Source organism: Oncorhynchus nerka, linkage group LG6 (genome assembly GCF_034236695.1).
Source record: "Oncorhynchus nerka isolate Pitt River linkage group LG6, Oner_Uvic_2.0, whole genome shotgun sequence".
NCBI classification, from domain to species: domain Eukaryota; kingdom Metazoa; phylum Chordata; class Actinopteri; order Salmoniformes; family Salmonidae; genus Oncorhynchus; species Oncorhynchus nerka.
The window spans coordinates 18,129,078-18,143,911 of NC_088401.1; the positions used below are offsets into that span (position 1 = coordinate 18,129,078).

At 40.2% G+C, this 14,834-nt stretch overlaps 1 protein-coding gene across 2 annotated transcripts in view; it reads right to left on the reverse strand.

The window, feature by feature from the left end:
- Positions 1-7,685: 7,685 nt before the first annotated feature.
- LOC115121016 (kelch-like protein 15) overlaps positions 7,686-14,834 on the reverse strand; it is a 40,879-nt gene continuing 33,730 nt past the window's right edge. For both annotated transcript variants that reach the window (XM_029650019.2, XM_029650017.2), the window contains 2 exons: positions 11,263-11,453; positions 7,686-11,150 (listed from right to left, as the gene is read on the reverse strand). In XM_029650019.2, the coding sequence (XP_029505879.1) occupies positions 10,310-11,150; positions 11,263-11,453 (1,032 nt within the window). In that variant the 3' untranslated portion in view covers positions 7,686-10,309. The remainder of the gene's footprint in view (positions 11,151-11,262; positions 11,454-14,834) is intronic.

Sequence of the window (14,834 nt, forward strand, 5' to 3'; positions counted from 1 at the left end):
GTTTAGGCCCCTTACCTTTTTTTCAATCTTTACTAACAACATGCAACTGATTTTGAGTAAAGCCCGTGTGTCTATGTACGCGGATGACTCAACACTATACACGTCAGCTAGTACAGCAACTGAAATGACTGCAACACTTAAAGAGCTGAAGTTAGTTTCAGAATGGGTAGCAAGGAATGTTAGTCCTAAATATTTTTAAAAAACTAAAAGCATTGTATTTGGGACAAATCACAATTCCCTAAACCTCAACTACATCTGGTTATGAATAATGTGGAAATTGAGCAAGTTGAGGTGACTAAACAGCTTGGAGTAACCCTGGATTGTAAACTGTCATGGTCAAAACATATTGATACAACAGTAGCTAAAATGGGGAGAAGTCTGTCCATTATAAAGCACGACTCTGCCTTCTTAACAACACTATCAACAAGGCAGGTCCTACAGGCCCTAGTTTTGTCGCAGCTGGACTACTGTGGTCAGATGCCACAAAGAAGGACTTGGGAAAATTGCAGTTGGCTCAGAACAGGGCAGCACAGCTGACTCTTGGAAGTACATGGAGAGCTAACATTAATGACATGCATGTCAATCTCTCCTGGTTCAATGTGGAAGAGAGATTGACTTCCTCGTTACTTGTTTTTGTAAGAGGTGTTGACAAGCTGAATGTACCGAGCTGTCTGTTTAAAATACTTGCACACAGCTTGGATAACATGCATACCCCACAAGACATGCCACCAGAGGTCTCGTCACAGTCCCCAAGTCCAGAACAGACTATAGGAGGTGCACAGTACTACATAGAGCCATGACTACATGGAACTCTATTCCACATCAGGTAACTGATGAAAGAAGTAGAATCAGATTTTTTTAAAAAGGTAAAAATACACCTTATGGAATAATGGGGACTGTGAAGAGACACACAAAGGTACAGACACATGCATACGCACACATTGTGATATTGTTGTATGGTGGTATTAAACATTTTGTATTGTAGATGTGTAGTGGTTTAATAATGTTATATAATATATTGTTATCTTTTGTTTTGTATGTAATGTAGGTGCTTTAATGTGTTTGGACCCCAGGAAGAGTAACTGCTGCTTTCGCAGTAGCTAATGGAGATCCCTAATAAAAAAACAAATGAATGTCCTGACTCTTGCCATACCCATTTACCATAAAGTAATGATCCTGCATCATGATGTCTAACCAATGCCAGGTGCCGCAATCTGCCGCTGTGTCGGGTCCTGGGTCTGATGACGAGCACTGCTCCTGGCCACAAGCGTGGTGAAGAATAAACCTGCAGCTCTGAGTCTCAGTATTGAAGAGGTAGTAGTATAGCTGTCCTGTCTCCTGTCCAGGAACAATTATTTGGCAGTTATATGAAGGGACAGATCAATCAAATGTATTTATAAAGCCCTTTTACATCAGCCAATGTCAAAGGGCTATACAAAAACCCAACCTAAAACCCCAAACAGCAAGCAATGCAGATGTAGAAGCACGGTGGCTTGGAAAAACTCCCTAGAAAGCCTGGGACCTAGGAAGAAACCTAGAGAGGATCCAGGCTCTGAGGGGTGGCCAGTCCTCTTCTGGCTGTGCCGGGTGGATATTAAAGCAGTACATGGCCAAGATGTTCAAACGTTCATAGATACCGGCAGGGTCAAATAAAAATCATCACAGTGGTTGTAGAGGGTGCAACAGGTCAGCACCTCAGGAGTAAATGTCAGTTGGCTTTTCATAGCCGAGCATTCAGAGGTTGAGACAGCAGGTGCGGTAGAGAGAGAGAGTCAAAAACAGTGCAGGGTAGCACGTCTGGTGAAAAGGTCAGGGTTCCATAGCCGTAGGCAGAACAGTTTTAACTGGAGCAGCAGCACGACCAGGTGGACTCGGGACAGCAAGGAGTCATCGGGCCAGGTAGTCCTGAGGCATAGTCAAAGGGCTCAGGTCCTCCGGGAGGGAAGGGAGAGAATTAGAGGGAGCGTACTTCAATTCACACAGGACACATGATAAGACAGGAGTATTACGCCAGATATAACAGACTGACCCTAGCCCCCTCGACACAAACTATTGCAGCATAGATACTGGAGGTTGAGACAGGAGGAGTCTGGAGACACTGTAGCCCCATCCGACGATACCCCCGGACAGGGCCAGGATATAACCCCACCCACTTTGACAAAGCATAGCCCCCTACCACTAGAGCGATATCTGCAAACCACCAACTTACTACCCTGATACAAGGCTGAGTATAGCCCAGGAAGATCTCCCCCACGGCACGAACCAGAGGGGGCACCAAGCCAGACAGGAAGATTGCATCAGTGACTCACTCCTCCTAGGGATGGCATGGAAGAGCACTAGTAAGCCAGGTACTCAGCCCCCGTAACAGGGTCAGAGGCAGAGAATCAAAGTGGAGAGAGGAGAACCGGCCAGGCAGAGACAGCAAGGGCTTTTCGTCGCTCCAGTGCCTTTCTGTTCACCGTCACACTGGGCCAGACTACACTCAATCATAGGACTTACTGAAGAGATGAGTTCAATAAAGCCTTAAAGGTTGTGACCGAGTCTGCGTCTCTCACATGGATACGCAGATCATTCCATAAAAATGTAGCTCTATAGGAGAAAGCCCTGGTTCCAGTTGTTTGCTTAGAAATTATAGGGACAATAAGGAGACCTGCGTGTAAGGAGACGTACGTGTAGGTATGTACGGCAGGACAGAAATTGGAGCGATGGGTAGGAGCAAGCCCATGTAATGTTTTGCAGGTTAGCAGTAAAACCTTGACATCAGCCCTAGCCATAACAGGAAGCCAGTGTAGGGAGTCTAACTCTGGAGTAATATGATCAAATTTTTGGGTTCTAGTCAAGATTTTAGCAGCCGTGTTTAGCACTAACCAAAGTGTATTTAGTGCTTTATCCGGGTAGCCAGAAGGTAGAGCATTGTAGTAGTCTAATCTAGAAGTGACAAAAGCATGGATGAGCTTTTCTGCATAATTTTTGACAAAAAGTTAGGAATATGGAAATAAACTGTCCTTGAAATATTCTTCATGCAGTGGCTTGCGAAAGTATTCACCCCTCAAGGCATTTTTCCTATTTTGTTGCCTTACAACCTGTAATTAAAATGAATTTTTTTGGGGTTTGTATCATTTTATTTACACAACATGCCTACCACTTTGAAGATGCAAGATATGTTTTATTGTGAAACAAACAAGAAATAAGACCCAAAAAAACAGAAAACTTGAGGGTACATAACTATTCACCCCTTCCGAAGTCAATACTTTGTAGAGCCACCTTTTGCAGTAATTACAGCTGAAGTTTCTTAGGGCATGGCACATCTAGCCACTGGGATTTTTTTCCCATACTTCAAGGCAAAACTGCTCCAGCTCCTTCAAGTTGAATGGGTTCCGCTGGTATATAGCAATCTTTAAGTCATACCACAGATTCTCAATTGGATTGAGGTCTGGGCTTTGACTAGGCTATTCCAATACATTTAAATGTTTCCCCTTAAACCACTCAAGTGTTGTTTTAGCAGAATGTTTAGGGTCATTGTCCTGCTGGAAGGTGAACCTTCGTCCCAGTCTCAAATCTCTGGAAGAATGAAATGGGTTTCCCTCAAGAATTTCAATGTATTTAGCGCCATCCATCATTCCTTCAATTCTGACCTGTTTCCCAGTCCCTGCCGAGGAAAAATATGGTATGGTATTCTCAGGGTAATGAGAGGTGTTGGGTTTGTGCCAGACATAGTGTTTTCCTTGTTGGCCAAAAAGCTCAATTTTATTCTCATCTAACCAGAGTACCTTCTTCCATATGTTTGGGGAGTCTCCCACATGCCTTTTGGCGAACACCAAATGTGTTTGCTTATTTATTTATTTATTTATTTTAAACAAGGGCTTTTTTCTGGCCACTCTTCCATAAAGCCCAGTTCTGTGGAGTGTACGGCTTAAAGTGGTCCTATGGACAGATACTCCAATCTCCGCCGTGGAGCTTTACAGCTCCTTCAGGGTTATCTTTGGTCTCTTTGTTGCCTCTCTGAATAATGCCCTCCTTGCCTGGTCCTCGAGTTTTGGTGGACGACCCTCTCTTTGCAGGTTTGTTGTGGTGCCATATTCTTTCAATTTCTTAATAATGGATTTAATGGTGATCGGTGGGATGTTCAAAGTTTCTGATATTTTAAAACCCAACCTTGATCTGTACTTCTCCACAACCTGTTTGGAGAGCTCCTTGATCTTCATGGTGCCACTTGCTTGGTGGTGCCCCTTGCGTAGTGGTGTTGCAGACTCTGGGGCTTTCAGAACAGGTGTATATATACTGAGATCATGTGACAGATCATGTAACACTTAGATTGCACACAGGTGGACTTTATTTAACTAATTATGTGACTTCTAAAGGTAATTGTTTGCACCAGATCTTATTTAGAGGCTTCATAGCAAAGGGGGTCAATACATATGCAAAGGGGGTCAATACATATGCAAAGGGGGTCAATACATATGCACACACCACATTTTTGTTTTTTAAATATTTTTTTTATTTTTTAACCAAGTTTTTTTTTTTCACTTCACCAATTTGGACTATTTTGTGTATGTCCATTACATGAAATCCAAATAAAATCCATTCAAATTACAGGTTGTAATGCAACAAAATAGGAAAAACACCAAGGGGGATGAATACTTTTGCAAGGCACTGTATGGTCGTCAAAAAGTGTTGACATGCTTGTCAAATCTTATCTACTATTAAGAGCTGTTTGGGTGGGTGCAGGCTCCCACAAGGCACTTTGCAGATAAAATTACTTACATGACAAAGTTGCTGTAGCCTGAGTCTCCGTATTTAAGAGTTAGCTAGTATGGCTGTCTGGTCTCCTTTCCAGGAACAATTATTTTGCAGTTAAATGAAGGGACAGATAACATGTGTGTCCAATCTTATCTGCTAATAAGAGCTGTTTGGGTGGGTGCAGGCACTTTGCAGATAAAATTACTAACAGGACAAAGTTGCTGTAGGCTACTCGATTGAAATATGTGTGCGTGTTGCAGCTCCCATCCCTCTATGTTACTCCAGAGCCGCAGCTCAGTTACAGTTGAAGTCAGAAGTTTACATACACCTTAGCCAAATACATTTAAACTCAATTTTTCACAATTAGTAAAAGTTCCCTGTCTGGTCAGTTAGGATCACCACTTTATTTTAAGAATGTGAAATGTCAGAATAATAGTAGAGTGATTTATTTAAGCTTTTATTTCTTTCATCACATTCCCAGTGGGTCAGAAGTTTACATACACTCAATTAGTATTTGGTAGCATTGTCTTTAAATTGTTTAACTTGGGTCAAACGTTTTGGGAAGCCTTCCACAAGCTTCCCACAATAAGTTTGGTGAATTTGATCCCATTCCTCCTGACAGAGCTGGTGGAACTGAGTCAGGTTTGTAGGCCTCCTTGCTCGCACACGCTTTTTCAGTTCTGCCCACAAATGTTATATGGGATTGAGGTCAGGGCTTTGTGATGGCCATTCCAATACCTTGACTTTGTTGTCCTTAAGCCATTTTGCCACAACTTTGGAAGTATGCTTGGGGTCATTGCCCATTTGGAAGACCCATTTGCGACCAAGCTTCCTGACTGATGTCTTGAGATGTTGCCTTAATATATCCAGATCATTTTCCTCCCTCATGATGTGATCTATTTTGTGAAGCGCACCAGTCCCTCCTGCAGCAAAGCACCCCCACAACATGATGCTGCCACCCCCGTGCTTCACGGTTGGGATGGTGTTCTTCAGCTTGCAAGCATCCCCCTTTTTCCTCCAAACACTGACTATCCTACCGATCCTTGATTTCGGCAATGTAATTTACAAAATAGCCTCCATCACTCTACTCAGCAAATTGGATGCAGTCTATCACAGTGCCATCCGTTTTGTCACCAAAGCCCCATATACTACCCACCACTGCGACCTGTACACTGTCGTTGGCTGGCCCTTGCTTCATATTCATATTGGGGCGGCAGGGTAGCCTAGTGGTTAGAGCGTTGGACTAGTAACCGAAAGGTTGCAAGTTCAAATCACCAAGCTGTCGTTCGGCCCCTGTTCCTAGGCCGACATTGAAAATAAGAATTTGTTCTTAACTGACTTGCCTAGTTAAATAAAAGGTCAAATAAAAATAAAATATTTGGCTCCAGATCATCTATAAGTCTTTGCTAGGTAAAGCCCCGCCTTATCTCAGCTCACTGGTCACCATAGCAGCACCCATCCGTAGCACACGCTCCAGCAGATATATTTCACTGGTCATCCCCAAAGCCAATTCCTCCTTTGGCTGCCTTCCTTCTAGTTCTCTGCTGCCAATGACTGGAACGAACTGCAAAAATCACTGAAGCTAGAGTCTCATATCCGCCTCACTAATTTTAAGCACCAGCTGTCAGAGCAGCTCACAGATCACTGCACCTGTACGTAGCCCATCCAACTACCTCATCCCCATACTGTTATTTATTTTGCTCCTTTGCACCCCAGTATCTCTACTTACGCACTCATCTTCTGCACATCTATCACTCATGTTTAATTGCTGTATTGTAATTATTTCGCCACTACGGCCTATTTGCCTTACCTCCCTTATCCTACCTCATTTGCACACACTGTATATATAGACTTTCTCTATTGTATTATTGACTGTATATTTGTTTATACCATGTGTAACTCTGTTGTTGGTGTCGCACTGCTTTGCTTGATCTTGGCCAGGTCGCAGTTGTAAATTATAACTTGTTCTCAACTTGTCTACCTGGTTAAATAAAGGTGAATTTTTTTTACAAAATAAAATAAATAAACAGCCAACATTGTGGGCTAAGTTAGGAATGCTGTGTAGCGCAACATTCATGTGGCGTCATTACATCATGTACCAATGTTATACAAGTAAACACGTCAGCGTTAAACTAGACATCGGCCAATTCCGATGTTGGCATTTTTAGCTAATATCGGCCGATTCCAATATGTACACCGATATATTGTGCATCCCTATTTTAAACAGTATTTTACTGTTGTAGCTAATGGCAGAGTACAATATGACATCTGTACTATTCTAAGATAACCTGGATGTATCATACAAGAGAAATGTTTAACCATTACCAGTTTCCCAACGTTTGATATTTCTCTTCCTGGTGACTGCTTTTGTACGGCAAGTCGAACAGGGATAAAAACACCAGATCCGCAATTGTAGAACGATGATCATCAACAGCGACTTCTGGTGGTAGCAAACTATAGTGAGCATCACAGATGAGCACACACTTTTCAGCATCAGTGAAGGAAAAAGTACCCATTTCTCATACTTGAGTAAAATGATTAGATACCTTAATAGAAAAATATTAAAGTAAAAGGGAAAGTCACCCAGTAAAATACTACTTGAGTAAAAGTATAAGGTTGTAAATATACTTAAGTATCAATCATTTCATATTTCTTGTATTACGCAAAGCAGATGGCACCATTTTCTTGTTTTTAAAATGTACGGATAGATAGGGGCACACTCCAACATCATTTGCAAAAGTTGCATGCATTTAGTGAGTCAGCCAGATCAGAGGCAAAAGGGATGACCATGTATTATCTTTAGGAATGTAGTGAAGTAAACGTCATAAAAAATATAAATAGTAAAAGTACAGATACCCCCCAAAACGACCTAGTTGTACTTTAAAGTATATTTAGTACTTTACACCACTGCCAACACACTCAATAAAACACTCAAGTAAAGCAGAAAAGCTTAACAGTATGAACATTTATTTCTGGATATAAATTACAAAGTGTTTGAAATAGCAGTGTCTACTCAGATTATAGTAAATACATTGTTTTTCTGATTTATTTTATATTTTAGAAATAGTCATTGTACAGGGTGTTTTTAATCCACAATATTCTATAATTTCATCCTACTGAGACTGAGGGCTGATTATAAATGCTGAGCTATGACAGACAGACAAGCCCTGTCCCAAATAAAACCAGCAGGACTAATACACATGTTGACCAGCAGAGGGAAACCACTGTTTAAAGACTGAAGTTTGGCATAATATTGGCCCGTTTGCCAGACGCATACTATTCCTGGACTAAAAAAAACACACACTTTCAGTGGAGATTCTCTATTGCGCATTGCTTTTTAGTCCAGAAGTAGGTTTACCGTCTGGAAAACCAACTGGGCCTAAGTGTTCATGATATCGATAGTCATTTTTACATGTAAAAAATAGACAAAGACACAGATGGGACATGACAGAATACCTTATTACATCTAAGCTGCCTTAGTGATGTTAACAGTCCCTGTTTATACACTACTGCACACACATCTTATTCTGTCAAATGGAGCCACTGCCTGTGAGGGGGGGGTCTGCCTGGTATTCATACAGTACCACAAACCGCTCGGTGACTTTTTGACTGGGGGAAAAGGCATGTTTGTATGCTACTGCATAAATACTGCACTGCAGGTTTGATTGAATAGAGCCGTGAGTGCAGGCAAGAGGACGCTGGGTAGAGGAAAGGAGGGAGGGAAAGAAGAGGGAGATGTGGGATCAGAAAGAGTGACACAATCTCTCAAAGTATCATAAAGACTATGCTCTATTGAAAGGCAAATCACATCAACCCAACATCCCGACCAAAATCACACAGAGTTAGCTGGTGGTGGATGGATCTCCATAAACACACATACAAAAAATGGCTGACAGACAGAACTGCAGAAGAACGTGCTTTAGCCCTTTTCATTGTTGTTCATTAAAAGAAGAACGAGAGAGATGAGCAGGTTCATATGCTGCAGCTGGCTCCGTCAGACAGACAGAGACAGGACTAAGCCAGGGTAGGGCTTTACAAAGTAGGATCCATAAGTTAGCCAGATCACCTTTGAAACTCAAAATATGATCAAGCAAAAATAGTTAATGTGTTACTGGGAGTTTTGAGCCTATTTCAAATTGATCTTTAATATTAACTCCTTTTCTGTATCAACTTATTTAGTTTTTTGAATCAAAAGTTGTTTCTGGTTCATTTCTGTGGCCAACTCCTACCATCTAACACAACCTCCAGTCGTCTGCCACAGCAACACTCAGAGCAGATGGTTAACGTCAATAAATAAAGTGAAATCTTACATACAGTACTGCCAGAGAGACGGGGACCTTCACACTGCAGTCATCCCTGACCTCTGAACTGTTACATGGCTCTCTGTCAGCAGGACAGTGTTATTGCAGTGTAGTCATGACAACGCTAAATCATCACCATGATCATCTTTTTTACAATCCCAATAGTATGATGAGTGCATATTTTATTTTATTTTGCTCATTCATGTATCTCACACACACACACACACACACCAGCTCCACAGACTAATGATGCTTTCAAGAGAACTGGGAAGGTCAAAACATGACGTCAGTGACCTTCAGATCGGAAAGTAAGAGCTTTAAGATGATCCCAGAGTTTCCAACTTTCGAATTCCGAGTTAGAGGACCGTTCAAAACTATTTTTCCCCAGTCGGAGGTCGCTCCCCCCCGATTTCCCAGTTGTCTTGAACGCACGTCTTGAAGTCAGAGGTAGGAGATTTCCGAGTTCCCAGTTGTCTTGAAAGCGGCATCAGAGAAAGGGTTACAGAGAGACTACATGACATCACATGAACATGACACAGCATGGTTGAGACAGACAGACATAGTTCAGACCAATGACGTGAATAAACCCTGGATTGCTGATGCTATCAATTAGCCAATAAAATTTACAAAATGTATTTAAGTATTTCCTTGTAGTAGTGGGGACAGTAACATTAGTACTCTATAAAGTACTTACTGTAAGGAATATGTTTTTATCAAACTTTTTATTGTATTTTTAGTTCACATAATTAACATATATTATAATATACCAGTAAAAAACATGTAGACATTGAAACATTTATTTCTATAGCTTCCCACCCAAAATGGCTTCAATACAGCGCCCTACTGTCAGTCATCCAGGGTTTATACATTATTAGTTCAGTCAGACAGGGCTTGCAGGACTATAGGCTGAAACGGAATCATAATAACAATATGAAACTGACCTCAGTCCAAAATAAACCAGCTGAATCATGAAAAATCTTCTCAATTTTTCCCTTTTTCTGAAAAGCTTATTTTGAAACAGATCAGCTTGAGTTGCCCACCACCACTGATCACTAGCAAAGCTCAATTTTCTGCCCGTGTGGACAGATTACTATGGCATGTTTAGTTCAGTCTGTGTCTAGTTGAAAAGCTTCTGTGTTAGAGAGTGTTAGTGTCACACCTGTAAACACCAATCCTCCACCTCCACGCCTGGGGCCTGTTGGAGGAGTTGGTCTTAAAATGGGGGCATCCCCAAACCTTAAAGGGGTGTGTCTGAACTGAACCAGACCTCAGCTGCAGCGCCGGACGTGCTCCAGGACGTACTCTGGGAAGTGCAGAGTGCAGACCTGCAGCCCATCCAGTTTGCAAGGCATCCTGGGATACTCGTCCTCCTTCCACTTGTTGTCATCGGGGTCAAAGGTCAGGATGGAGTCAGAGTAATGTCCGTTATAGCAGAGGCCCCCCAGTACCATGATCTGTCTGTCCAGCACCGCGACGCCATGCCCACTGCGCCCGATGGGCATCGACGCCAGGATGGTCCACTCGTCTGTCTCAGGGTCGTAGACCTCTGTGGATGGGCAGCCCTGCGACTCGAATGACGCCCGGAGGATCACACACACCCCCCCGAACACGTACAGCTTCCCGTTATGGGAGATCATCTTATGGAAGCAGCGAGCGTAGTTCATCTTCGACTTGTTCTCCCAGCAGCTGGTGTGTGTGTTGGGGAGGAGGGGGGTGCGGGCTGAACGTGTCCTGTGTGTGTCCGTTGTTTCTGCAGAGCCTGCTACACACAACCCTCCCCCTGCATCCCGTCCAGGGTCGAACACACACACCCCTGCCCCCGCGTCCCTCCCCGGGTCGAAAAGACACACCCCTCCCTCCTCATCCCGCCCCGGGTCGAACACACACACCTGTTTGGAGGTGGATGAGGAGGTGATTCCTCCGGTGATGTAGAGTTTACCGTTTAGGACCGTGCCCTCGTGACCGTACTTGTTGACCGGGTACGGGTCCACAAACTCCCAGCGGTCCGCCGTGATGTCATAGCGTTCCGTGGAGTAAAATGTCTCATCCCGCGTCCGCCCAGCCACCGCGTAGATGAACTTACCGATGACCCCCACTGCAAACTCTGACCTTGAAGTGAAGACACAAAAAATTAAATGTTTTTCCTCCCCTTTTCTTTACACCTAATAGATCTTGTAGAAACATGAAACCATGTCACACCTGGGAAGTGACAAGTACAGACCTGGGCACAGACATGTCGGCCATGCGTAGCCAGGAGTTCTGGCGGGGGTCGTAGCGGTAGACTTTAGAGGAGGCGTGGAACTCCCCATCAGGCCCTAGCTCCTCCCCCCCCAGCAGGAAGGCAAAGTTGTTGACGATGGCCAAGCAGTCTGGTCGGAGAGGAACCTGGGGACCTTCCAACTCCCACCACACCTACGGACAGGTCATACACACATTACAAATATACATTATAGACACATTATAAACTGACATATATACATTAGACAGACATTAGGCACATTATCAACATATTATCGACATATTATACACATTATAGCAATTAGACACATTATAGACATAAGCCGTTTTCGAATACTCATACTAACCGCACTATTAGTGACGTAAAATTAGTATGGATATAGTCAGTATGGATATAGTCAGTATGGATATAGTCAGTATGGATATAGTTAGTATGGATATAGTTAGTATGGATATAGTTAGTATGGATATAGTTAGTATGCTTATTGGTCATAGTATGGATATAGTTAGTATGCTTATTGGTCATAGTATGGATATAGTTAGTATGGATATAGTTAGTATTGATATAGTTAGTATGGATATAGTTAGTATGGATATAGTTAGTATGGATATAGTTAGTATGGATATAGTTAGTATGGATATAGTCAGTATGGATATAGTCAGTATGGATATAGTTAGTATGGATATAGTCAGTATGGATATAGTTAGTATGGATATAGTTAGTATTGATATAGTTAGTATTGATATAGTTAGTATGGATATAGTTAGTATGGATATAGTTAGTATGGATATAGTTAGTATTGATATAGTTAGTATGGATATAGTTAGTATGCTTATTGGTCATAGTATGGATATAGTTAGTATGGATATAGTTAGTATTGATATAGTCAGTATGGATATAGTCAGTATGGATATAGTCAGTATGGATATAGTCAGTATGGATATAGTCAGTATGGATATAGTTAGTATGCTTATTGGTCATAGTATGGATATAGTTAGTATTGATATAGTTAGTATGGATATAGTTAGTATGCTTATTGGTCATAGTATGGATATAGTTAGTATGGATATAGTTAGTATGGATATAGTCAGTATGGATATAGTCAGTATGGATATAGTCAGTATGGATATAGTTAGTATGGATATAGTCAGTATGGATATAGTCAGTATGGATATAGTCAGTATGGATATAGTCAGTATGGATATAGTCAGTATGGATATAGTCAGTATGCTTATTGGTCATAGTATGGATATAGTCAGTATGGATATAGTCAGTATGGATATAGTTAGTATGGATATAGTTAGTATGGATATAGTTAGTATGGATATAGTTAGTATGGATATAGTCAGTATGGATATAGTCAGTATGGATATAGTCAGTATGGATATAGTCCGTATGGATATAGTCAGTATGGATATAGTCAGTATGGATATAGTCAGTATGGATATAGTCAGTATGGATATAGTTAGTATGGATATAGTTAGTATGGATATAGTTAGTATTGATATAGTTAGTATGGATATAGTTAGTATGGATATAGTTAGTATGCTTATTGGTCATAGTATGGATATAGTTAGTATGGATATAGTTAGTATTGATATAGTTAGTATGGATATAGTTAGTATGGATATAGTTAGTATGGATATAGTTAGTATGATATAGTTAGTATTGATATAGTTAGTATGGATATAGTTAGTATGCTTATTGGTCATAGTATGGATATAGTTAGTATGGATATAGTTAGTATTGATATAGTCAGTATGGATATAGTCAGTATGGATATAGTCAGTATGGATATAGTCAGTATGGATATAGTCAGTATGGATATAGTTAGTATGCTTATTGGTCATAGTATGGATATAGTTAGTATTGATATAGTTAGTATGGATATAGTTAGTATGCTTATTGGTCATAGTATGGATATAGTTAGTATGGATATAGTTAGTATGGATATAGTCAGTATGGATATAGTTAGTATGGATATAGTCAGTATGGATATAGTCAGTATGGATATAGTTAGTATGGATATAGTTAGTATGGATATAGTCAGTATGGATATAGTTAGTATGGATATAGTCAGTATGGATATAGTCAGTATGGATATAGTCAGTATGGATATAGTCAGTATGGATATAGTCAGTATGGATATAGTTAGTATGCTTATTGGTCATAGTATGGATATAGTCAGTATGGATATAGTTAGTATGGATATAGTTAGTATTGATATAGTTAGTATTGATATAGTCAGTATGGATATAGTCAGTATGGATATAGTCAGTATGGATATAGTCAGTATGGATATAGTCAGTATGGATATAGTCAGTATGGATATAGTCCGTATGGATATAGTCCGTATGGATATAGTTAGTATGGATATAGTTAGTATGCTTATTGGTCATAGTATGGATATAGTCAGTATGGATATAGTCAGTATGGATATAGTCAGTATGGATATAGTCAGTATGGATATAGTTAGTATGGATATAGTTAGTATGGATATAGTTAGTATGGATATAGTTAGTATGGATATAGTTAGTATGGATATAGTTAGTATGCTTATTGGTCATAGTATGGATATAGTTAGTATGGATATAGTCATAGTATGGATATAGTTAGTATGGATATAGTTAGTATTGATATAGTTAGTATGGATATAGTTAGTATGGATATAGTTAGTATGGATATAGTTAGTATGGATATAGTTAGTATGCTTATTGGTCATAGTATGGATATAGTTAGTATGGATATAGTTAGTATGGATATAGTTAGTATGGATATAGTCAGTATGGATATAGTCAGTATTGATATAGTCAGTATGGATATAGTCAGTATGGATATAGTCAGTATGGATATAGTCAGTATGGATATAGTCAGTATGGATATAGTCAGTATGGATATAGTCAGTATGGATATAGTCAGTATGGATATAGTCAGTATGGATATAGTCAGTATGGATATAGTCAGTATGGATATAGTTAGTATTGATATAGTTAGTATTGATATAGTCAGTATGGATATAGTTAGTATTGATATAGTCAGTATGGATATAGTTAGTATGGATATAGTCAGTATGGATATAGTCAGTATGGATATAGTCAGTATGGATATAGTCAGTATGGATATAGTCAGTATGGATATAGTCAGTATGCTTATTGGTCATAGTATGGATATAGTCAGTATGGATATAGTCAGTATGGATATAGTTAGTATGGATATAGTTAGTATTGATATAGTTAGTATGGATATAGTCAGTATGGATATAGTCAGTATGGATATAGTCAGTATGGATATAGTCAGTATGGATATAGTCAGTATGGATATAGTCAGTATGGATATAGTTAGTATGCTTATTGGTCATAGTATGGATATAGTTAGTATGGATATAGTTAGTATGGATATAGTTAGTATGGATATAGTTAGTATTGATATAGTTAGTATGGATATAGTTAGTATGCTTATTGGTCATAGTATGGATATAGTTAGTATGGATATAGTTAGTATGGATATAGTTAGTATGGATATAGTCAGTATGGATATAGTCAGTATGGATATAG